General features: G+C 45.9%; 1 protein-coding gene across 1 annotated transcript in view; it reads left to right on the top strand.

Moving 5' to 3' along the window:
• The first annotated feature begins 1,079 nt into the window (after positions 1-1,079).
• IKBKB (inhibitor of nuclear factor kappa B kinase subunit beta) overlaps positions 1,080-24,740 on the top strand; it is a 61,838-nt gene continuing 38,177 nt past the window's right edge. Inside the window, exons 1-7 of the mRNA XM_068272287.1 lie at positions 1,080-1,235; positions 7,140-7,262; positions 9,443-9,537; positions 9,801-9,918; positions 12,190-12,259; positions 15,919-16,007; positions 21,633-21,722. Of these exons, the coding sequence (XP_068128388.1) occupies positions 1,224-1,235; positions 7,140-7,262; positions 9,443-9,537; positions 9,801-9,918; positions 12,190-12,259; positions 15,919-16,007; positions 21,633-21,722 (597 nt within the window). The 5' untranslated portion in view covers positions 1,080-1,223. The remainder of the gene's footprint in view (positions 1,236-7,139; positions 7,263-9,442; positions 9,538-9,800; positions 9,919-12,189; positions 12,260-15,918; positions 16,008-21,632; positions 21,723-24,740) is intronic.

Here is a 24,740-nt window from a genome sequence, read left to right as displayed (position 1 = left end):
ACTTCAGTGTTGGGGCCCCCCGCCCCCGCCACCACCCCTTTGCTCCCCGGGGCCCTGCTGCAATTACATTAGCAGCGATAATTACCTTATCCCCGTCGGGTGAGCGAGCGGGCAGCGGCTGCACTAGGAGACATGCTGTCTCCCTCCCACTCTATGACCCAGCGCGTGAGCGAGCGAGCGGGCAGCGGCTGCACTAAGAGACATGCGGTCTCCCTCCCACTCTATGACCCAGTGCGTCATAAACACGCGCTGGGTTATAGAATGGGAGGGAGGCAGCATGTCTCCTAGTGCAGCCGCTGCCCGCTCGCTCACCCGACGGGGATAAGATAATTATCGCTGCTAATGTAATTGCAGCAGGGCCCCGGGGAGCAGTGCGAGCGGGCGGGCTGGCAGAAGAAAATATCGCAGGGTCAGCGCTGCTGGAGCCCGAGCAGAGGTCGGGGCCCCGGGGCAAATGCCCCTTTTGCCGCTATGGTAGCGCCGGCCCTGTAGCCTGCGGCATATCGTCGGGATGCTGCGGTGCGACGCAATCAGCTATTAATTCTGCCAACGGGATAAAAAAGCATCCGGTGCGTCATACCGCAACGCATCGAAACGCAGCGTCGGGTGTGAAAGTTAAAAATGAAAGTCTGTGGACTTTCATTTTACCTTGGTTAAAGTTTCGACTTTGCTTTGAAACGCAGAAAAAGAGCTCTGGTGTGAAAGAGCCCTTAGAAAAGCGCTTTTACCAGAAACGCAGTGCGCAGTGGAGCGCTGGGAGAGGGGTATAAAAAAGGCCCACAAAAATGCTAAACGTTTTTTGATTTTAGGTGTGAATGAGGCCTGAGTGTTGGTAATTCAGTTTGCTGCAAATGAAAATAGAAAGACAGGAACAAGTGTTACTGATGTATTATTGTACAATGTGTCAATGAAAGTGGAGTTTCTTCACTTCACCCATCCAAGGAGATTCCATGTTTGGCAGTCTCACCGCACAGCAGGCAGATACTGCCTCCTGCAGAGCAGGACACTCACTGGCATGACTCTCAATGCTCCTTCAAGGGCTGCCCCGCCCCCGGTGACGTCATATCGGGAAATGAATGAGGAAGTGCAGCGTACAGCAATAACACAGCACACAATTCCCAGCAACACAGCACTGATCATCACACCACATACACACACATTGTACATACACACACAGAGATCTGTACAGCACACGGACAGAGACCCCGGACTGAGCTCCGCACATGACACACCAGGTAGGAAGTGTGACCTGTGCCGTGTCCCCTCCCCCGCCATTGTTTATGTTAGATTGTGGCTCCTGTGTTTATATAACGTGATAAGTGTTTGTGTGATACAGATGTATGTATTATATGTGTTGTATCTGGTGTGCAGGGACAGTTCCATGTTCAGGAGGTCAGTCCCTGGAAACTTTTGTATTTGTTTATGAATGATCTGACATAATCAACTTCACCTAAGGCCTCTCCTGTTGTGAATGAACTTCCAAATAAGTGATTCCATAAAAGTCTCTAAATGTGAGAAGGGACCTGTAGATCTGGACTGGGCAGATCCACATTGAACACATTGGGACAGGGAGGCCCTGGGGGCAAAACAAAATAATGTGGGGCAGAGATGGATTGAAGTGGACCTGAACTCTTGCACGGGACAGAAGGAAAACAGAGAAATGCACCCTGTATGTATTTACAGAGATTAGCCTGTCTAATGCTCCCTCATCTGTGACTAATCATAAGTGTAATTTGATTTCTCCCCTGTGTCACCTGACTGCCACATCAGATAAGCTCATTTGAGAGCAAAGGATGTTAACAATATGTATATCTCTGCCACCACCAAACTCCTCATCCATGCCCTCATAATTTCCCGCCTTGACTACTGCAATGCCCTTCTGTCTGGTCTCCCTATGACCCGAACAGCCCCACTGCAGTCCATCATGAATGCGGCAGCCAGAATTACCCACTGCTCCCATCGCTCCACCACGGCAGATCCCCTCCTAGAATCCCTCCACTGGCTTCCTGTCCAGTCCAGAATCAGATTCAAGATACTGTGTCTGACCTACAAATCTGTCCACAAAACCTGTCCAACCTACATTTCCGATCTTACTCAGAGGTACACACCTAGCCGCTCACTCCACTCTTCCAATGAACTTTGCCTAACCGCCCCCGGCATCACCCAGTCCCATGCACGCCTCCAGGACTTCTCAAGAGCTGCTCCAACACTATGGAACTCCCTACCTCCACCCATTAGGGCAGCCCTCTCCTTCAACATCTTCAAGAAAGCCCTCAAAACTCACCTTTTCACTCTGGCCTACTACCCCTCACAAGTGCTCTAAACCCACAGCTGAACTCTGGTCCCCTACCGTTCGTGTTCTTACCTCTCCCTCTAGATTGTAAGCCTTTGGGCAGGGTCCTCCTCCTTTTGTGTCCTACCTGATCATGCACCTCCATTACTGTGAACCCATGCTATGCATTTGAGTGAACCTAACTTGCCTAATCTCCATGCTCCCATCCAGTGACTGACTAAGCATTACCTTGTACTCATACTGTGCTGTGTGATCTGGTTTTCTTATATTCCTGTATTGTCATATTGCTGTATGTCACCCCTAAATATTGTCTGTAACCTAAATTAATGTTCAGCGCTGCGTAATATGTTGGCGTTTTATAAGTACAATAAATAAATAAAATGTCTGCTTCCATGAAAGCAGGAAGTAGAAACAGTGTAGATGTATTTCAGGATTTGTATCAGCTGTGATGAAGAAATGTTTTTCTTTAAAGGTTATTATACTGTTATGTATCTTATAGGGCCCGTTTACACGCTGAATCCACAGAGTTTCCCCGCAGGCAAATCGCGCAGGGAAACTCTGCCTTAGGGAGTAATAAAGCCGCCGGCCGAACCGCTTACGCTAGCGATTCGGCCGGCTTTTCCATTAAAATTGGGCGGGAGGTTGCGAATCCCATAGCCATGCATGGCACGGCTGATGGGATTCACCTGCATAACCGCAGACCCGGAAGTGCCGCCGCGCATCTCGCAGACGCATGCGGCACAAGTGGAAACGGGCCCTTAGAGCAGAGAGGAATTTCTGAGTTCAGGTCCGCTTTAGATGTAATGGTGCCCTAGGAATAGATCCCAACTGTCCCTCTTTTGGAGGGACAGTCCCTCTTTGGGAGCCCAATCCCTCTGTCCCTCTTTCTTCCTCATTTGTCCCTCTTTCTTCCTCATTTGTCCCTCTTTCTTCCTCATTTGTCCCTCTATCTTCCTCATTTGTCCCTCTTTCTTCCTCATTTGTCCCTCTTTCTTCCTCATTGTCCCCTCTTTCAAGACTGATGTATGTATGATATATGTATTTTCTTACTGAAAAATGTGTTCATTAGACTCTAAACTTTATTCCCTCCTGTTAAGGTGTTTGAGGGCTCCTAAGGGTGCATACATACATCCAATTTTGATTGGTCATTAACTGACCATTTTCACCGCCTCCATGCATAACTCTTTTACTGGCCACCTTCCTCCTTTATAAAGTTCCCAGGTGTCTAATGGTCCCCCTCCAACCCCTATACAGTTCCCTGGTGTCCAATGATCCCCCTCCAACCCCTATACAGTTCCCTGGTGTCCAATGATCCCCCTCCAACCCCTATACAGTTCCCTGGTGTCTAGTGGCCCACACCCTACCGTATATAGTTCCTTGGTATCTAGAGGCCCCCCCCCCCACCGTCCCCTATTCAGTTCCCTAGTGTTTAGTGCTTTCCGCCTTCCTCCAACATATGGTTTTCCTGGTGTTCTAGGGCTTGACCTCCAATATAACTTCCCTGGTGGTCTAGAGTGGGCCAAACGTAATGCAAATTGGGGAAACCACTTGAGGGCCAAATTTAATGGCTCTGTGGGCCAAATTTGGCCCGCAGGCAGGAGTTTGACATGTATGTTCTAGAGTGAGCTCACCAGTGACAACCTTGTGAATGTCATGGTAGACATAATAGCTGAATGTCTCAGCTTATTCAGACACTTCAGTAATAGTTGAGGTCTCTCCTGCATCTGCCTTCAAGCAATACATTGTTTTGTAAAGCGAGTGCAGCTTTATCTGGAGGAACATGTCAGAAGTTGTCTGTCTCTGCCAAGGCTCCCATCATTGCTCAAATCCTACAAGCAGTTGTGATTTTAGGGTATGGGCATAACTGTTCAGGAAGCTGCATGGGAGGCACATGTTTTCTACATTGCGTCTGTTAATTTGGGTTTTCAATATTATATTATTAGCTTTGCAGTGGTACTGTCCTCTGGGTTTCAGTGCTGTTCGTGGATCGTCTATACCTAAACCAGGGATGTCAAACCGGTCCTACGAGGGCCGAGGTCCTCACACATTTTTGACACAGCTCAAATTAATTGATGGGTCTGAATCAGGAAAGGTGTGGTCCATCAGGTAGTACACATTCCTCTCTTTTTTATGCTGGATACACACCATGCGTTTCCGCTTTCGTTGCGTCCGGCGATACGTATCAATTCGATTATTTCCGACATGTCCGATTCACGTTTTGATGGATTGTTAGGTTGATTTGCCATACCTTACATGGCAATCGACCTAAAAATCATCAAAATGCGTTCGGAAATGCTCGGAAATAATCAAATCGACGCGTATCGACGGACGCATTCGACGCGGAAACGCATGGTGTGTATTCAGCATTAGTCCATCCTAAACACTGGCATGGATCTGGCCCTCCAGGCCTGGAGTTTGACACCTGTGACCTAAACAATGGGCCTGATTCACTGTTAAATTATCTCACCTTATTTATGAACTCCCAATGTATCTCTCCTTATCTAAGTTAAATCATGGTTTAGCTCTCCTTATTTGACATAATTCATGGTTTAGCTCTCCTTCTCTATTTATCTCATGAATTATCTCTCCTTATTTGTTTATCTCATGCGTTGGCACTCCTTACAGTTAAGGTGAAAAATAAGTTGCAGCACTTGAAAGCCTGGAGGAGGAAACGGACTCTGAAGCCTCCTTAAATTCATGTTTTTATTTTAAAAAGCTCTTAAGCATGTTTGCCCTAACTAAACCACCGCATTCCCGCGGCTGAAAACTAAATTAATCACCCCTAACACCTTTGGCAAAATCCACGACTTTCTTGGTCGTGGATTTTTCTGCCCTAAGGAGGCAGAGCTTTCAGCTGCAGCTCTGCCTCCATGCGCGTCAATCCACGCGTATCTCCAACTCTTTCACTCCCCTCTCAGTGAAAGAAGACTGAGATGGGCGGGGAGAGGTGGAGATCCGCCACAGATGGACGTGTGTAGAGGCAGAGCTGCAGCCAAAAGCTCTGCCTCTTACGGAAGGAGCCCCGCAATTCGCCCCAGCAAGTTTGGGGTGATTGATTTAGTTTTCAGCTTCAGGGATGCAGTGTTTTAGTTAGGGCAAACATGCTTAAGAGTTTTTTTTAAATACAAACATTATTTTAACAAGGCTTCAGAGTCTCTTTAAGAGACAGTGTTTAATGGCTGCAATACTGTATGCAGTGCAGTCATTAACCCCTCCTGAGCCCCAAGTAAAGCCAATAACTTTGCTGGGTAGACTTGTACATGAGTGAATAAAAAAATCCAGCTTAAGGGGGTTGACTTATACACGAGTTCGACTTGTATTCGTGTATATACAGTAACCTTTGTGAATCAACCCCTATGTGCTTCTTCTTCATAATGCCTGACCTTAGCTTCCCCCCCCCCTTAAATCCTCACCTCGTCTCCTCCGTAGCTGCCCCTCTAATATAAATGTGCCCCTTGTGCGTGCATTTATACATTACTTGTCCGATGTCACCACCTTTGTACTCATCCTTTTTTGGCTTCCTCCATTTGCGCTTTGTGCGCTGCTGGTGTATAGCACGTATCGTGTGTGTAACATCACCGGCAGCATGCAAGCGCAAATGGATGAATCTGAAGACAGATGAGCACCATGCCAGGCAGCAGCGCACAGGTAAACTATAAAGCAAGTTCAGTTTTTACAGACTTGCATTCGCCGCACATCTAATGCAAGTCAATGGTATTACATTTCACATGCGGCATTGTGCAAATTTCTTTCAGAAAAAGGACAGCCACTGTGTATGCTTTCTTCTTCCACACTGGAAATGCAAATCGCACTCAATGGAAGTCAATGGAAATTGCAAAAATGCGAATGTGAAATGAATTACATACAATTTCATGTAAATTGACTTCATTGTTACGCAGGGAAAATCAGAATGGGAAAATTTGCATACAAACGCAAACAAAAAAGAAAAAATCAGATGCAAAAAAATTGTAAAATGCAGAGTCACAAATATGAGAAAAAAATCTGGCGAAAATCGAACAGATAAGTGTGAAGACAGCCTAATACAGGGGTGTGAAACTCAAACACAAAGTGGGCCGTAATTGTACACTGGGACCTAGTCGCAGGTCAATCTCAATCTCTAGTGTCAACCTTCCTCCCTTATAAAGTTCCCAGGTATCTAGTGGCCCATCTCCAACCCCTAAAAAGTTCCCTGGTATCTAGTGTTCTTCCTTCCCCTATTCAGTTCCCTGGTGTCTAGAGACCTCACCCTCCCTTATACAGTTTCCAAGTGCTCAGTGCTTTCCCCCACCTCCCCCATATGGCTTCCCTGGCGTTCTAGGGCTTCACCTCCAATATAGCATCCCTGGTGGTCTAGAGTGGGCCACACATAATGCAAAATGGGAAAACCACTTGAGGACCAAATTTAATGGCTCTGAGAGCCATATTTGGCCCGCGGGCCGGAGTTTGACATGTATGGCCTAATAGTATGTAGCACTAGATAGCTTACCAATACCCTCTATTTCTTCACATTTGCAATTTTGAGGGTGTTAAATCATGGGGGTTTTGTTGTCCTCATACCTGCACTTGATGTGGTCTCATAAAAAAAACATTTGGGCAACTTGTCCCCACGCATGCGGTAGAAGGAGGGCAGCACAGATGAAGACAGTAAAAAAACGCATGTAGTGTCTGGAGAGCGGTGTTCATCTGCATGTGCATGGAAGGGTTGTGGTGGGCCATGTGTGTTTTCCAGTGAAAGAAGTTATTGGATGTGGGGATATAAGGCAGCTAAAGTGGGAGTGGTTAGTCCAGATGTAATGAAAAGAGAATGTGGAACCCCCGACATATATTGGTCCTGTTTTCTCCTCAGGATGCCTCCCCATACAGGACCAGCTGGCCTCCCCCTACACACACACAGAGCTGTGGGCCCTGGGATATGAAGGAGCGGCTTGGCACTGGCGGCTTTGGTTATGTCCTACGCTGGCACAATAGGGTAAGGATAACACAACACATTGAAATGATTCGTAAATTATATGTTTGTGGAAGTTCCTGTTTTTTTTTTTTTTTTTTTTTTTTTTTTTTTTTTTTTTTAATCCACCTGCATCCAGTTAAAGGAAAAAAGTTAATAAACCTCCAATTCCTCCAATTTATCAATTCTAGTTAAGAATTGACCAAGCTGAGGCCCTTAGTTCAAGGGACAGTGCAACCGTACTGAAGCATAATTGTAAAAAGGAAATAAGTGGTTTAAAGCACTGTAGATAATCAATTGCTTTATTAATAGGAAAAATTTGATGAGATAAGGTAGTTTCTTAGCATGCAAAAAGTACAAAATTACAGTAAAATTAATTAAAAAGCCTCAGCCTATCAAGGCTGTCACTAGAATAATGGCTGCTATTCAGAGTACAGTGGCCACTGTATACACTGTATACACTCAGACCATCCTGTTCACACAACTCACACACATGCTACCTATGCTGGCCAGTTTTACTAAAGGGGATATGACCTCCAAGAAGTGTTCTCATAAAGTCCTTGATATTTCCCACGGGTTAATGAATTATGATCTGCGTGAGCAAATGGAAGGAAGCACTAATTCCTGAGAGCACAGGTAAGACACATGTCCACGTACCGGGCTATGAACAGATTGCAGCAGCACACTTATTGCTAAGTTCGCAGTTCAAAATGTATTGTCACAGACACAGCGTACAGCAATAGCCAAGCAACACATGGGGCACATCTGAGGAGCGGGGGAAGCCAGCTGCAGCAGACAATATACAACGATATGTGGCATATGCAGAAATGAAACTGGAAGGCTCTCACCCAATCTGCTTCCAAAACAAGATGTCTCCAGTTAAATGTGAAATTTAATAGGGCGAGATATCGCGTCCCTTTGCTACACTTTCCTTTCAGTACAGTGGTCTGGTCTCACTGGCTGACACGGATGAAAGTGCCAAATCTTTTGTGGATTTTTATTTCAGATGGCGCACTTGGACAAAAGACACAAATCAAGTTTTGTTGGATAATTAATATGTCAGAGGTGCTATGTGCTTGTCTTTCTTGCTTTCACTAAGCTATGTTTTCTCATTTTCTTTTCTTAATACCAGGGCTGGGTTTGCCATAAGGCATTGTAGGCACGTGCCCTCAGGTGCCTAATCATGGCTCACTTCCTGAGTGCCTCTCTCCCTCCTATCCTATCCAGAGTCCTTATGATGAGTGTAAATGAGGCGTTACTCAGCCTGCTCTCTGCATTCCACTGATGAGAGCTCCCTTCAGTGAGGGGCACCTCTAGCTACTTAAAGGGAACCTAAACTGAGAAGGATATGGATTTTTCCTTTTAAAATATTTCCAGTTGCCTGACTCTCCTGCTGATCTGGTGTCTCTAATACTTTTAGCCACAGCCCCTCAACAAGCATGCAGATCAGGTGCTCTGACTGAAGTCAGACTGGATTAGCTGCATGCTTGTTTCAGGTGTGCGATTCAGCTACTACTGCAGCCAAAGAGATCAGCAGGACTGACAGGCAACTGGTATTGTTTTAGAAGGAAACATCCATATCGCTCTCAGTTAAGGTTCCCTTTAATACTGAGGTTCCACTAGCTACCTAATACTTGGGAGCACCTCAAGCTACTTAATATTGAGGGTACTTCTGACTACTTAATACTAAGGGACACCTGCAGCCCCCTATGATGGACAAGGGAAGTAAGGGAGGAGTGACAGCTGGGCTAGTCAGCGGCACACTTGTGGTGCGGTTCGGAGGGGGTTTGTAGGTACATCAGTGTTCTCCCCAGGTTCTTTTAGCCAGGTGCTCCACCCAGCTAGTTTTGGTGAGCACCCGGCTGTCATCGGCTCACCTCCTCCTATGCTGTAAGCAGAGAAGTGCCGGCCCTGCATTCTCTCATCTCGGCCCACCCGGCTACTTTTTCATGCCACCATGCTGGAAAAAAATTCTGGGGAGGAGCCTGTAAATTGAGGGTGTAGCCTTAGGTGCCAGGACATCTGTGCCTATAGGCTTCTGGAAGGTAAATCCAGTCCTGCTTAAACCTCATATTTCTCAGCTCTTACCTCTGCTTTTCCTTTCCTCCTTTGCTCTCCTTGCCTCTGCTGCTCTCACCGTCTGCTCACAGTCACCATATTCTTCTTACGTTCTCCCCAGTACGATCTATTTGCTTCCTTCACAGGAAACTGGAGAAGAAGTGGCCATCAAACAGTGTCGGCAAGAGCTGAGTCCAAAGAACAGGGAGAGATGGTGCTTAGAAATCCAAATTATGAAAAAGTGAGCTTTTTGTCCTAGAATAACTGCAGTTGAAACCTAAACTGCATTATCCACTTTGTGTAAATTCTGTTGATTTTGAATCCCTTGCTGTCTGACTAGCTTAGAGTAATGGCTTTTTGGCACATTCCCTATCCTGCTTTCATGTGGATCTGTATACAACCCCCAACCCTCACCCCAAGAAGGTTGTTTAGTCATTTGGATTTGATGTAAGTGTTGCTTGTGTGTATGCTTTATGCTTACTTTACTTTTCCATATGCCTACAGACTGAATCACAGGAATGTGGTTTCTGCCCGTGAAGTGCCAGAGGGCTTGCAGAAGCTGGCGCCCAATGATCTTCCTCTCCTGGCTATGGAGTTCTGCCTGGGAGGTGACCTACGCAAGGTTAGTTATCAGACATACTTCATCTGTGTACAGCTACGCTATGTAACGTGCTAATAAATCATAACATTGGCGCAGGGATAATGGGCATGCCTAGATATATAGCATACAGTGGGTTGCAAAAGTATTTGGCCCCCTTGAAGTTTTCCACATTTTGTCACATTACTGCCACAAACATGCATCAATTTTATTGATTTATTGAATTTTATTGAATTCCACGTGAAAGACCAATACAAAGTGGTGTACACGTGAGAAGTGGAACGAAAATCATACATGATTCCAAACATTTAAAAAAAATACAAAAAATAAATAACTGCAAAGTGGTGTGTGCGTAATTATTTAGCCCCCTGAGTCAATACTTTGTAGAACCACCTTTTGCTGCAATTACAGCTGCCAGTTTTTTTAGGGTATGTCTCTACCAGCTTTGCACATCTAGAGACTGAAATCCTTGCCCATTCTTCTTTGCAAAACAGCTCCAGCTCAGTCAGATTAGATGGACAGCGTTTGAACAGCAGTTTTCAGATCTTGCCACCAATTCTTGATTGGATTTAGATCTGGACTTTGGCCCATTCTAACACATGGATATGTTTTGTTTTAAACCATTCCATTGCCCTGGCTTTATGTTTTAGGGTCATTGTCCTGCTGGAAGGTGAACCTCCGCCCCGTCTCAAGTCTTTTGCAGACTCCAAGAGGTTTTTTTCCAAGATTGCCCAGTATTTGGCTCCATCCATCTTCCTATCAACTCTGACCAGCTTCCCTGTCCCTGCTGAAGAGAAGCACCCCCAGAGCATGATGCTGCCACCACCATATTTGACAGTGGGGATGGTGTGTTCACAGTGATGTGCAGTGTTAGTTTTTCGCCACACATAGCGTTTTGCATTTTGGCCAAAAAGTCCCATTTTGGTCTCATCTGACCAGAGCACCTTCTTCCACATGTTTGCTGTGTCCCCTACATGGCTTGTGGCAAACTGCAAACGGGACTTCTTATGCTTTTCTGTTAACAATGCCTTTCTTCTTGTCACTCTTCCATAAGAGCCAACTTTGTGCAGTGCATAACTAATAGTTGTCCTATGGACAGATTCCCCTACCTGAGCTGTAGATCTCTGCAGCTCGTCCAGAGTCACCATGAGCCTCTGATCAGCGCTCTCCTTGTTCGGCCTGTGTGTTTAGGTGGACGGCCTTGTCTTGGTAGGTTTACAGTTGTGCCATACTCCTTCCATTTCTGAATGATCGCTTGAACAGTGCTCCGTGGGATGTTCAAGGCTTTGGAAATCTTTTTGTAGCCTAAGCCTGCTTTAAATTACTTAATAACGTTATCCCTGACCTGTCTGGTGTGTTCTTTGGACTTCATGGTGTTGTTGCTCCCAATATTCTCTTAGACAACCTCTGAGGCCTTCACAGAGCAGCTGTATTTGTACTGACATTAGATTACACGCAGGTGCACTCCATTTAGTCATTAGCACTCATCAGGCAATGTCTATGGGCCACTGACTGCACTATGACCAAAGGGGCCTAAATAATTACGCACACCCCACTTTGCAGTTATTTATTTGCAAAAAATGTTTGGAATCATGTATGATTTTCGTTTCACTTCTCATGTGTACACCACTTTGCATTGGTCTTTCACGTGGAATTCCAATAAAATTGATTCATGTTTGGGGCAGTAATATGACAAAATGTGGAAAACTTCAAGAGCGCTGAATACTTTTGCAAACCACTGAATGTGTAAGCATTGCCTAAAGCAGAAGAAGCAAGATACTGGTACTAGACGTTTCCAAAGGCAGAGTGCCTTAAAACAGCTTGCATACCTGTGCTGACGTTGAGGTATAATGATAAATGGAGAGGGTAACCGGGCACTGGGGTAACAATTCCTAGCTTTATGTATTCATCAGTTGGTTAAAAGCACATCACATACATATACAGGATAGCAGTGAGGGTACAAACAGCGGCTTGACAGCCGTTTCATGGTACAGTTTTGATTCGTCAGAGACTCTATGCAGAGTGACATCTGCATATAGAGCCTCTGACAAAGCGGAAGCTTACTGCAATGGTCCACTTTTAAACATCTGCACTTAATAATGCAGTCGTACTGTTGTACCCTTATTGCAGTTTAGTTTAGATTGCGCATACTTACCATACTCCAGGCTTGACTCTAAACTGAATTCTATGTGTTCCTGATAGAAACAGCGTAAAATACAACCAGCCATATCGCTTTATTGGTCTGTATGTAAAACTGGAAATGTCTTGTAGTAATTTATATTTTCTTCTATTTAGCACTTGAATCAGTATGATAATTGCTGTGGACTGAAGGAAGGATCAATACTGACTCTCTTGAGTGACATCTGTAAGTAGAAATCTTCTTCTTCAGTATTGCCACTGACAATGTATAAAGTACAGAAACCCATAGGAGTCAATACAGATTCTTTATTATTTATCTTCTAGAGTCACAACCATTCTAGGTGTGGGTGGGGCAGTTTTACTCCACTTCATGTGATTTTTGATGCAAGAATAAACCACCAAAAGGGGGCATTACAATAAAGATGTTTCTGCCAATATTAATGTTCTTTTTTAATTGCACCATACTTTGTAGACTTTTGCAGCACGGTGGGGCTGAGAGTGGCACAAAGGTCACACGGAGGCATGTTCCCATATGAAGGACGTGCCTCTGTGTCCAATTTGTTAATTGAAGAACCGCCTCAGGTACACTTTAAAGGGAACCAGAGATGAACCACCCTCATGTATTTTACCATATATATATCAGCTGTGCCCAACCTAAGGCCCATGGGCCATTTGTGGCCCGCGGAAGTGTCCTGAGGAGGAGGATCAGGGATTGTGTCATACTATGTCATAGGCTTACACAGCGTAGTCGCGTTCTCCACAGTAGCGCTGTGATAGTTAGAGACCCTCATCCATTGGTTGCTGCAGGAACCACCCTCCAATAGGAATCAGCCTTATTCCTATTGGAGGGAGGTTCCTGCAACAACCAATGGGCGAGAGTCTCTATCACAGCGCTACTGCAAAGAACGCGAGTACGCTGTGTAAACCTATGACACAATCCCCGATCCTCCTCCTCAGCACGGATTCTTGCTTTGGCTCTCCTCTCCCAGATGATTTGCTACTGCTCCGGCCTTTCATCTCAGGGGACAGTCTTACATCTCACCCTACCATCTGTTGAAGCTGAAAAAACTTTGCTCCACGCTGCTCTTCACCAGCGGCTAGGCTGCGGCAACTAATTGAGACCCTGGCTTTTGCTGAATAGTAGGCCTCAATACCCTCAGCTCACACAGCACTTGTGCTGGGCGGGGTGGGGGATCACCCAGAAAGCCTCTGCACATACACCCAGGTAACCCAGAAAATGGGCATCAAATGGTGAGTACAACAATTCTTGGTTTGCCGTTTTCTTTCCTCTTCCAACACCATGTTAACTGTTACTAGAAAAATGTTAGATTTATATTTAAATTTTGTATGTATGTGTTCCAGCCTGGGAAATTTACCTTGATATGAAGTGCGGCCCTCAGGAAATAAAAAGGTTGGGCACCACTGAAATATATCAATGGGAACATTAGAGAAAACACCTACCCTGCTCTCTGTTTCATTCTTTACTGTTCAGCTTGCTTTTTATCAGCCCTGATAAAATCCCCGACTGAGCATTCAGTCTGGCTTTGCTCAGGAATCATTATAGCTGAGTCTGTCTTCTCTGATGTCTTTTCAAGCCCAAGCCTGCCTCCTTCTGGCTCTGCTGTAATGACTCAGCTATAATGATTCTTGAGGAAAGCCAGACTGAATGCTCAGTCAGGAATTTTATCAGGGCTGATAAGAAGCAAGCTGAGCAGTGAAGAATGAAACAGAAAGCAGGGTAGGTGTTTTCTCTAATGTTCCCACTGATCTATATGGTAAAATACATGAGGGTGCTTCGTCTCTGGTTCACTTTAAGCAAGCTACCTCCACATGACTCCTTTGGAAGTTGTTTGTTCGTTAAAAGTAGAGGCAGAGGATCAGCCAGGCAATTTGCGTGGTTCAAAAGGAAATACATGAAAATAAATATAGCAGCCACCATATTCCTCTCACTTCAGTGGTCCTTTAAAGTCTAATGCTGGGAATACACGGTTCGTTTCTGCCGTGCGTTCTTGCTCTCGATCGTTTTTGCCCCTCGATTTCAGCTCTCGATTCAGCTCTCGATTCTTATCTTCCTCTCGTTTTTCTTATCTTTTTCCATTCACTTCTATCAGAAATCGAGCGGCAACACAATCGAATGGGAGATAGGACATGTCGGAAATTATCTATCGAATCATCTAATCAGCTACAAAACGAATCGTGTATTCCCAGTAATGCTGGGAATACACCATACAATTTTTCTGATATGTTGGGAATAGACGGGTCGACCGGCGGCTCGATGAGCCGCCGGATCGACCCCAGCCGCGTCCCCACTCGTCCGCGCGGATCGATTGCCGCTCGTCCCCGCCGGCGCTTCCTTATCAGCGCTCGATTCCCTGCCATTGTCTGCCGGCGGGGATCGAGCGGGCGGGAGTCGAGTTACTTGATCGGGCCAGCTGAATATTATCAGCTGGCCGGATCAGCTGGTCGATACACGGTACAGAAACATACCGTGTATCCCCAGCATTAGATTCTTCTGTTAGATTTTTCTGCTAGTTTTTCTGTTAGAATGCATAATTACATTATTTTCTGTAGAGACTGGTCATTATCTCTGGTGCATTGTCTTCTGGTCATCTCCTGCTGAGTAGAACAATGCTTAATTGCTCAGTAGATAGATGGTAAGATAGATAAAGTTCAACATGTTGGAAATTTATCTATCTGGCAGGTAAATCTAAAAAATTGTATGGTGTATTCCCAGCATTACAGAAAAAAAGGTGCGTACACACGCACTACCGCCGTCAACGACCCTTCCGCTGGACGGATGTTCAGCCGACAGTAGCACGTGTGTTCGCGCTGTCGGCGGACTGATATGGCTGTTAAACAGCCTTATCAGTCTGCCTGTCAGACTGTACACGGGCACTACTGTTGCTGGAACGCCCGCCCAGCGGGAGGGTCCGGTGGACCCGTCGTTGCCGGCGGTAGTGCATGTGTACGCACCTTAACAGAAAAATCTTATAGAAAATTGTATGGTGTGTACTAGGCATAACTCTAGTCAAGTAATTTTCTTTTAGATCTATGTGGATACTTTGAAGCAAGATTAGGATTAGAGTGTTATTGTCTGTAGGTAATATTAACATAATGATGACTGGTTTTTGTTTCTTAATATTTTTTCTTTATAAACAATTTCAGCATTCATTTTGCAAAACAATTAGTGTGATCACCTGGATTGATTTTTGCAGTATGCCACGCCCCCAAAATGGCAGGCTGCCTCAGCAGTGTTTTCTACAGTACAATCTTTCAGCTGTAGGGACAGTTTCTATTGGCCTGTGATGTTAATAACTCCTCATACAGCCACCAAATTTGGAGGACAGGGAGGCAACCCACAAAATTCCCGCCACCAACCATTCTCGTATATAGTAAAAACAAAACAAAAACACAGGTTCTGTCGTTGATTGCCCACACAGGCTTAGGAAAGCTCCCTTGTTTAACTCACTCTCACTGTCTACTGCTTGTCTGTCTTCAGCCGCTGTGCTCCAAAATCTGGCCAACTGAGCCCGTCGTGGGCTACTGCACATGCACGGCCTTGGGCAACAGGAGACTTGATCACTCTCCCCTTGCTGGGAGCATTCAGCACATGTGAAGGTGCGCAAGAGTAGCATGCTACTATCTACGGGGGAACACTTGGCCTGGGGCCGTGCATGCAGCTTGTGGAGGGGACAGCGGCTGAAGGAAGGAGAGCGGAAAGACAGCAAGGGACTAGGAGGACTACAACGGGCGGGAAGAAGCCCTAGGTAAGTTAAACTGGTAAGCTTACTGCCACTTTAGCAAACCATGACAATAGAAATGTTATGTGTTACTTCTGCCATATTGTAGCTTGCATATGAAATAAGCTGTTTGCTTTTCTTCCAGCCTCTGCTCTTCGGTATCTCCACGAAAACAGAATAATTCACAGAGATCTGAAACCAGAGAACATCGTCCTCCAGCAAGGCGAGGGCAGGGTACGCTGACATCATAGGGGGGAACACCAGCTTATGTTACATGTGTATAGAGAATACAGAACTAAGTTACTATATGGGCTGTTATTGGACACCTAAAGTATATGGAGGCTGCCATTTTTATTTTATTTTACACAATACCAATTGCCTAGTGTCCTGCTGATCTTTCCTGCACCAGTAGTGTCTGAATCACAGACCTGAGCCAAGCACGCATCAAATTCAGTCAAACTTCATGCTTGTTCAGGATCTATGGCTAAGGTGGCCATATATCTGTCGACTTAGACGCCAATCAAACATCATCGTGTCATTAACAGCATGCCTAATAATCGAGAGCATGCCTAATTGGCGATTCATCCAATTTCGGGCCAAAATTGGATGAATGTAACGATCGGACATGCTGGGAAATCTCTGACTGTCGTGCTCGATTGGGAGCTGTGGTAAAGTTGTGCAATAAGTACGAATGCGACAGAAACCCCTTTGCTGCTGCATTGGCACCCCACGTGACTACCAGCATATTGCACGTGGCGCACGTATGTGACATCACATGCACCCCACGAGCTACCGTATGCGCCGGTAGTCATGTGGGGCGCCAGTGCAGAAATAGCGTGCGGACTCTGTGGGACAGTAGACTGGTAAACTATAAATGCATGGACACTGGGGAGCACATAAAACTTTAGGGGGGACAGAGGCAGATGTGGCCGTCACAAGGCATGCTGAAATCGATTGGGAATTGGCCTGCTGTGTATGGGCAGCCAACAGAGCTCTCTCCGATCAGATTCAATCAGAGAGATCTGTCGCTTTGTCGAATCTGCCCATCATCGCCTGATGTATGGGCACCTTCACAGGCAGAGGATCAGCAGGACAGCTAAGAAGTGTTGCTTAAAAGGAAATAAATATGGCAGCATCCATATCCTTCTCACTTCAGGTGTCCTTTAAACAACTGAGCTGTAAGAGGTGAATTGCATGCCGGGGCCAGTTTGTTACCACTGAGTCTTGTGTCATCATCTCTGTCATATTTTGTATGCTTAGCTAAAGCTATACGAAGTGTTGCCAGATCAACCTTTAATTACTGGCACATGGGAATTATACATTTAGATGCGTTTAAAGAGAACACGAGGTGGATCTTAAGGGGCAGATGGGACACAGAGGCATTTCTATGCCCCAAGACATGGCTCTATGTCCCCCAACCGCCGCTCTCTGCCAACCCCCCCCCCCCCCCCTCTCCCCAGAGCTGCGTTACAGCCTCCCGAATTTAGTGACCAGATTTACACCAGGTAAACACAGGTAAGAGGAATTCCCTGTTCAAAACGTCCGCTAGGGACGTTCCTGCAGGGTTTCCTGAGCTGCCATTGGGCAGCTCTCTCTCCCTTGCCGCGCCCCCTGCCACTCCCCCGCCTCCCTGCACTCTGCGAGAAACACACATTCTCTCAGTGCAGCGTCGTGACCCAGAGGTCACAAAAGTGAAAGTGGGCCATTGCGACGCACGGGAGTGGCGGCTTTTGCAGCTACCTGATCCGCTCAGCCTAGCGGATCAGATAGCCTACTTTTTTTTTTTTTTTTCTTTTTTTGACCCCACCTCGGGCTCTCTTTAAGGTACTGATTGTGTTAGTAGCCCCAGAACCTGCATAACTTAGATGTGCCAATATTTAAAGGGATGATGGCAGCCCTGCCCATAATAAAAGACTCCAGGTCAGATATTAAATATGGCATAGTGAATAGAAATAATAGAAATATAATGGATGCGCAAGAATTATAAAAGCATTAATCACTAGAGCTGGCCAATGAGATGCAGATAATTCTTAGGCCTCATTCACACTAGTGCGCTTCTGTCCACTTTTCAGCAACGCGTATCAAACTGTAACATTATGTGCTGATAAAAAGCAGACAGAAGCGCACTAAAGACTCATACACACATCAGACCATAGTCTTTGGAAAATGAAAGATCACAGACCAATTTTACCCCCTTCCATGTAGTATGAGAGCCATACCTTCCCAGTCTATTCTATGGAGCTGAAGTCCCCATCAGACAGAAATCTTTGCAAGATGCTGCACACACAGATGCTGTAGACATCGGGATCTGCAAAAAATCTGTTCCTGCAAAAGATCCGTTCCTGCAAAATGCATTCATAGTCTATGAGATCTGCAGATCATCATACACACCTTGTTTAACTGACATTCATCTGCAGATCAGATCCACCAGGATGGATTTTCAGATCTGCAGACGATTGTCTGATCTGCAGATGAATGTCAGTTAACCAGCCGGGTGGTATGGACGAGCTCAGCTCGTCCATCACCGCCGGATGCTGCCGCTCAGGCCCTGCTGGGCCGATTTTCATCAAATAAAAAGCAGCACACGCAGCCGGTACTTTGCCAGCCGCGTGTGCCGCCTGATCGCCGCCGCTCTGCGGCGATCCGCCGCGAGCAGCGGCGAAAGAGGGTCCCCCCAGCCGCCTGAGCCCTGCGCAGCCGGAACAAATAGTGCCGGCCAGCGCTAAGGGCTGGATCGGAGGCGGCTGACGTGAGGACGTCGGCTGACGTCCATGACGTCACTCCGCTCGTCGCCATGGCGACGAAGTAAACAAAACACGGAAGGCCGCTCATTGCAGCCTTCCGTGTTACTTCTGGCCGCCGGAGGCGATCAGAAGAACGCCTCCGGAGCGCCCTCTTGTGGGCTTTCATGCAGCCAACTTTCAGTTGGCTGCATGAAATAGTTTTTCTTTTATTTAAAAAAAACCCTCCCGCAGCCACCCTGGCGATCTTAATAGAACGCCAGGGTGGTTAAACAAGGTGTGTATGATGATCTGCAGATCTCATAGACTATGAATGCAATTTGCAGGAACGGATCTTTGGCAGGAACAGATCTTTTGCAGATACTGATCTTTTGTGTCTGTACAGCATCTGTGTGTGCAGCATCTTGCAAAGATTTTTTTTTTGATGGGGAGTTCAGCTCCATAGAAAAGAGACTGTGTAGGTATGGCTCTCATACTACATGGAAGGGGGTAAAATTGGTCTGTGATCTTTCATTTTCAAAAGAATATGGTCTGATGTGTGTATGTGGCCTTACTTGCATGCAGATTAAATGCAAATTAGTCTGCATACAATTTGCATTACATTTACATGCAAGTTGGGATTCTTTGCATTTCATGAACCATTTCTGTTAATAAACTGCTGCCAAGGAGCTGGATGTTGTGTGGGTGTGCTGTCCATGTCAAATGAACTAAGGTGAAAGAGGAATAAAGTATAAATGTGTTTAATCCATACCTACAATCACAAGTACATCAATAAAAAATTGTAATAATTTTTATTAATACAACAATCCATTAAGTACAAATGATTGTGTAGAAGCACAATGCAAATCCCCATACACAAGTTTCATTACATTGACATAATATGGCTCGCCAGAGCAGAGCAAAATCATCCACCAGACAACCTAGGCAAGTGCCTGGGGCCTAGTGGGTGTCAAGGGGCCCATCCCTTAAATAACTTTCACCCTAGTGCTGTATCCTATCAGATGCAGTCAAAGGATTACAGAATTGGAGCATGATGTAGTGAGGGGCTTTTCAATACAGAATTGAACATGCTGTTGTCAAGAAAATCCCCCTGTGCTAATTTAGCTTGTGAGTCATGTTCTATTTTTGGGAGCCAAGTGCTTCTAGTCTTCAGTAAAACCTGTTACCGCCTGAAGTGCCTCTGTACTAGTTATATAACCTACATTATAAACTCCAAGGGGCACTATGGCAAAAAATAGTACAATTTAAAATATGTGCAAACATAGACAAATAAGAAGTATGTTTTTTCCAGAGTAAAATGAGCCATAAATTACTTTTCTCCTATAATGCTGTCACTTATAGTAGGCAGTAGAAATCTGACAGAAGTGACAGGTTTTGGACTAGTCCATCTCTTCATGGGGGATTCTCAGCAAGGCTTTTATTCTTTATATAGATATTCCCTAAAAAGGATTTAAACAATGATGCTGGCCAGCTTCCCTGCTCACTACACAGTTTTTTGGCAGTTGGACAGAGCAACTGCCATTCACTAAGTGCTTTTGAAAACCAATAAATCCCTGAGAATCCCCCATGAAGAGATGGACTAGTCCAAAACCTGTCAGATTTCTACTACCTACTGTAAGTGACAGCAACATAGGAGAAAACTAATTTATGACTCATTTTACTCTTTTTTTTTTTTTTTTTTTGTATGAATAAAGTTGTATCGATTTTTTTTTTTTTTTTTTTTTTTTTTTTTTTTTGCAAGACTTTGAAGTGCCATGATATTATTTTTGGTATCTTTGTCCTTTTAATAATCACGTTTTTAGTACATCTCCCTGCCGCGCAGCTATCACTTAAAGGGCAGCTGAAGCTAGAGAGATATAGAGGCTGCCCAATTTATTTCCTTTTATGCAATACCAGTTGCCTGGCTGTCCTGCTAAACCTCTGCCTCTTATGCTGGGAATACACGGCTCGATTCAGAGCTGATAAAATGGTTAGGTAGATCATTTCCGACATGTACGATCACCGTTCGATTGTTTTGCCGCTCGATTTATCGATTTATCATTGAAGTGAATTTAAAAAAGATAAGAGAATCGATCAGGCAAAACGATTGAGTGCCAGAATTGACCCGTGCATTCCCAGCATAATACTTTTAGCCATGGACCCTGAACAAGCATGCAGCAGAGCAGGTGTTTCTGACAATATTGTCAGATCTGACAAGATTAGCTGCATGCTTGTTTCTGGGGTGTGACTAAAATACCACTGCAGCCAAATAGACCAGCAGGGCTGCCAGGCAACTGGTATTTTTTTTAAATGAAATAATGTGGCAGCCTCCATATTCTTCTCACTACAGTTTTCCTTTAACAAACCATTTCCCCTTTCAAATTCCAACATATAACCCTTCCTGACACCGAACCCTAATTGTCAATATTACCTATATAATGTTACCCTCTCTCCTAACTCCAACCCTCCTAAAATAACTCCTAAACTATAACCATAACCGATATTTACCCTCCTTTGTGTTCATGAGGGCTCTTTCACACTACAGGCAGCGGTAAAAGGCTAAAACGCTGCGTTTTGGCTGCAGGCGTTTTGAAGGCGTTTTAACGCCAATACATCACTATCAATTGTAATAAGAAACGCCGCGGTAGGCCCAGAAAAAGCGCCTGGGAGCATTGAAACGCAATGCTCCAAAACGCGGCGTTAGATGTGAAAGGTAAAATGAAAGTCTATGGACTTTCATTTTACCTTGGAAAACGCTCACTTTGGCCGTGGCGTTAAAACGCCGAAAAAGCCCTCTAGTGTGAAAGGGCCCTTAGCAGATGTAACGTTCTGTGTCAGCAGTTATTGTATAGCTGAGCGCCTGATATATAGGTTGAGTATGCAGCTTGGCTATACACTACAGCTGATGTTATAGCTGATGTCAGGCGTTTGGCTATGCATTAGCGAAGTGCTGGTGCCCAAGTGTCTAATCTGGTTCACAACGGCAGCTTCCGATCGGTATTTTATATTGAGTTTATGGTAACACCTAACTGAGGCCAGTATTAGCTTGCCTTGCTTTACCAACATGTGTATTGTGGCTGATTACTGACACATGCATAGTTTTATTTCTCTGAATGACATAGTTGTTTGTTGTTTGTAGTTGATTCACAAAATAATAGACCTGGGATATGCCAAAGAGCTGGACCAAGGCAGCCTCTGCACCTCCTTTGTGGGCACCTTGCAATATCTGGTAAGGGGACACTTGTAATAATGTCATTTTTGTCATGCATCTGCAGAGAGAAATGAGACCATAAAGGTGTGTACACATGTTCAATGGTTGTCACCGGAAGGGTTTGTGACTCGATTCCTCAGCCAACAATTTAGTAGCAGAGTCCTCTATAGATGCTATGCAGAGCATTACGTGTGTTACGGTAGTATGGAAGGGGGAACAGTGTGGCAAATCAATGTCATGTTAGGCTTGCGTAGCCACAGGCCTGGCATAGATGTAAAGTGGACCTGAACTCAGAATGTCCTTTCTGATCTAAAAGATACGCAACAGCATAATAACCTTTAACCACTTAAGGATCACAGGCCTTTTTTTCCCCTCTTTTTGTTGCCACCAACAGTGCTTTCTGTTGGTGGAATCTGATCACTGCTGCAGGCTGCTCTTTGTTTTTTTTATTACTTTATGTTCTATATAATTTCAAATAAATGTGTATTTTTTTTCCCCCTCCCCTCTCCCTGCCCCCAAAAACCAATCAGGGCAATCCTCTCTCATAGGCATCAGCCTATAAGAGGGGATAACGTTCGCAGCCGGTCTGGGGACAGCGAAGTGACAGGGCTGGCCCCAGTACAGTGCTGCGTTAGACTGCAGCCCTGTACAATCAAAACAAATGGCCGATGGCAGACTGTTGTCAAGCGAGGTTGCGCGATCCCCGCTAATGTCCTCCCCAGGACTTGACACCTTTCAGCGTTAGGCAGTCCTGTGGGAGCCACTCTGCGGCCGACAATCGGCGTTAAGCGGTCGTAGAGTGGTTAAACAAAAAAACATTTCTTTGTTGCAGCTAATACAAATCCTAAAATAAATCTGCACTATTTCCACTTCCTGATTCTTGGAAGCAAAAATATTGTTAACAGCTCGTGCTTTCAAATGAGCTTATCTACCATCTCTGCCGTGGCAGTCATGTGACACAGGGGAGAGATCAGATTACAACTTGTGATTAGACACAAATGAGAGGGAAATAGACAGGCTAAACTCTCTAAATGCATACTGGGTGCATTTCTCTTTGTTGTCCTTCTGTCCTGTGTAAGAGTTGAGGTCCACTTTAACTACAGGTGGTTAAAGAGAACCCGAGGTGGGTTTGAAGAATATTATCTGCATACAGAGGCTGGATCTGCCTATACAGCCCAGCCTCTGTTGCTATCCCAAACCCCACTAAGGTCCCCCTGCACTCTGCAATCCCTTATAAATCACAGCCGTGCTGTGAGGCTGTGTTTACATCTGTAGTGTCAGTCTTGGCTGCTCCCCCGCCTCCTGCATAGCTCCGGTCCCTGCCCCCATCCCTTCCCTCCAATCAGCAGGGAGGGAAGGGATGCAGGCGGGGACTGGAGTTCTGCAGGAGGCGGGGAGAGCAGCAGACTGACACTATAGAGATAAACAGCCAGCTCTGACAAGCTGTTTGTCAGCAGCGTGGCTGTGATTTATAAGGGATTGCAGAGTGCAGGGGGACCTTAGGGGGGTCTGGGATAGCAACAGAGGCTGGGCTGTATAGGCAGATCCAGCCTCTGTATGCAGATAATATTCTTCAAACACACCTCGGGTTCTCTTTAAAGAGAACCCGAGGTGGGTTTGAAGAATATTATCTGCATACAGAGGCTGGATCTGCCTATACAGCCCAGCCTCTGTTGCTATCCCAAACCCCCCTAAGGTCCCCCTGCACTCTGCAATCCCTCATAAATCACAGCCACGCTGCTGACAAACAGCTTGTCAGAGCTGGCTGTGTTTATCTCTATAGTGTCAGTCTGCTGCTCTCCCCGCCTCCTGCAGAACTCCAGTCCCCGCCTGCATCCCTTCCCTCCCTGCTGATTGGAGAAAAGGGACGGGGGCAGGGACCGGAGCTATGCAGGGGGCGGGGGAGCAGCTGAGACTGACACTACAGATGTAAACACAGCACGGCTGTGATTTATGAGGGATTGCAGAGTGCAGGGGGACCTTAGTGGGGTTTGGGATAGCAACATAGGCTGGGCTGTATAGGCAGATCCAGCCTCTGTATGCAGATAACATTCTTAAAACACACCTCGGGTTCTCTTTAAAGAACTTTTTCCAAAGCCAAAAATCTAGAATTTGTGCATGTGGATGGTGTTGGGGCTGTGACTCATCATGAGTATATATTTTGTGTTTCTAATGTCACGTTTCCACACCTTATTGAGTTGATTGCTCTTCTTTCTTTACTTTATTACAGTTGTCCTTTAAAGGACTTACGAGGCCAAAATGTCTAAAAAAAGCAAAGTACCTGTAAGCTGTTTAAATGCACGGAGGACGCCGTCCGCGCCCTCCGTGCAGTTCCGCCGGGTCCCCTTCCTGAGATCGCCCCCCCGCGCCGACCCCGACCCCCCCAGGCCGGATCGGGCTCTCGTGCCGCTCTCAATATGGCCGCTTCCATTGGCCGCGGCTGCGCAGTCCGCCTGGCCGCGAGTGCGGCTGCGCAGCTCTACGGCCAACCCCCCGAACCACGCACTGTAGCGTGGATCGGAGGGGTTGGCCGTAGAGCTGCACAGCCGCATTCGCGGCCAGGCGGACTGCGCAGCCGCGGCCAATGGAAGTGGCCATATTGAGAGCGGCACGAGAGCCCGACCCGGCCTGGGGGGTCGGGGTCGGCGCGGGGGGCGATCTCAGGAAGGGGACCCGGCGGAACTGCACGGAGGGCGCGAACGGCGTCCTCCGTGCATTTAAACAGCTTACAGGTACTTTGCTTTTTTAGACATTTTGGCCTCGTAAGTCCTTTAAACAACACCAGTTGCCTGGCAGTCCTGCTGAACTTTCTGGTCAATAGTGTCTGAATCACACACCTGAAACAAGCATGCTGCTAATCTTGTCAGATTTTTGTCAGAAACGCCTGATCTGCATATGCTTGTTCAGGGTCTCTAAGCTTAAAGAAAACCCGAGGTGGGTTTTAAGAATCCTGTTAGCACACAGAGGCTGGTTCTGCATATAATGCCCAGCTTCTGTTGCTATACTGTCTCCCCCCAGCCCCCCCTGCACTCTGCT

Source organism: Hyperolius riggenbachi, chromosome 3, assembly GCF_040937935.1.
Source record: "Hyperolius riggenbachi isolate aHypRig1 chromosome 3, aHypRig1.pri, whole genome shotgun sequence".
NCBI classification, from domain to species: domain Eukaryota; kingdom Metazoa; phylum Chordata; class Amphibia; order Anura; family Hyperoliidae; genus Hyperolius; species Hyperolius riggenbachi.
The sequence above is the reverse complement of the archived record's forward strand: the minus strand, read 5'-3'. Positions and strand labels throughout refer to the sequence as shown.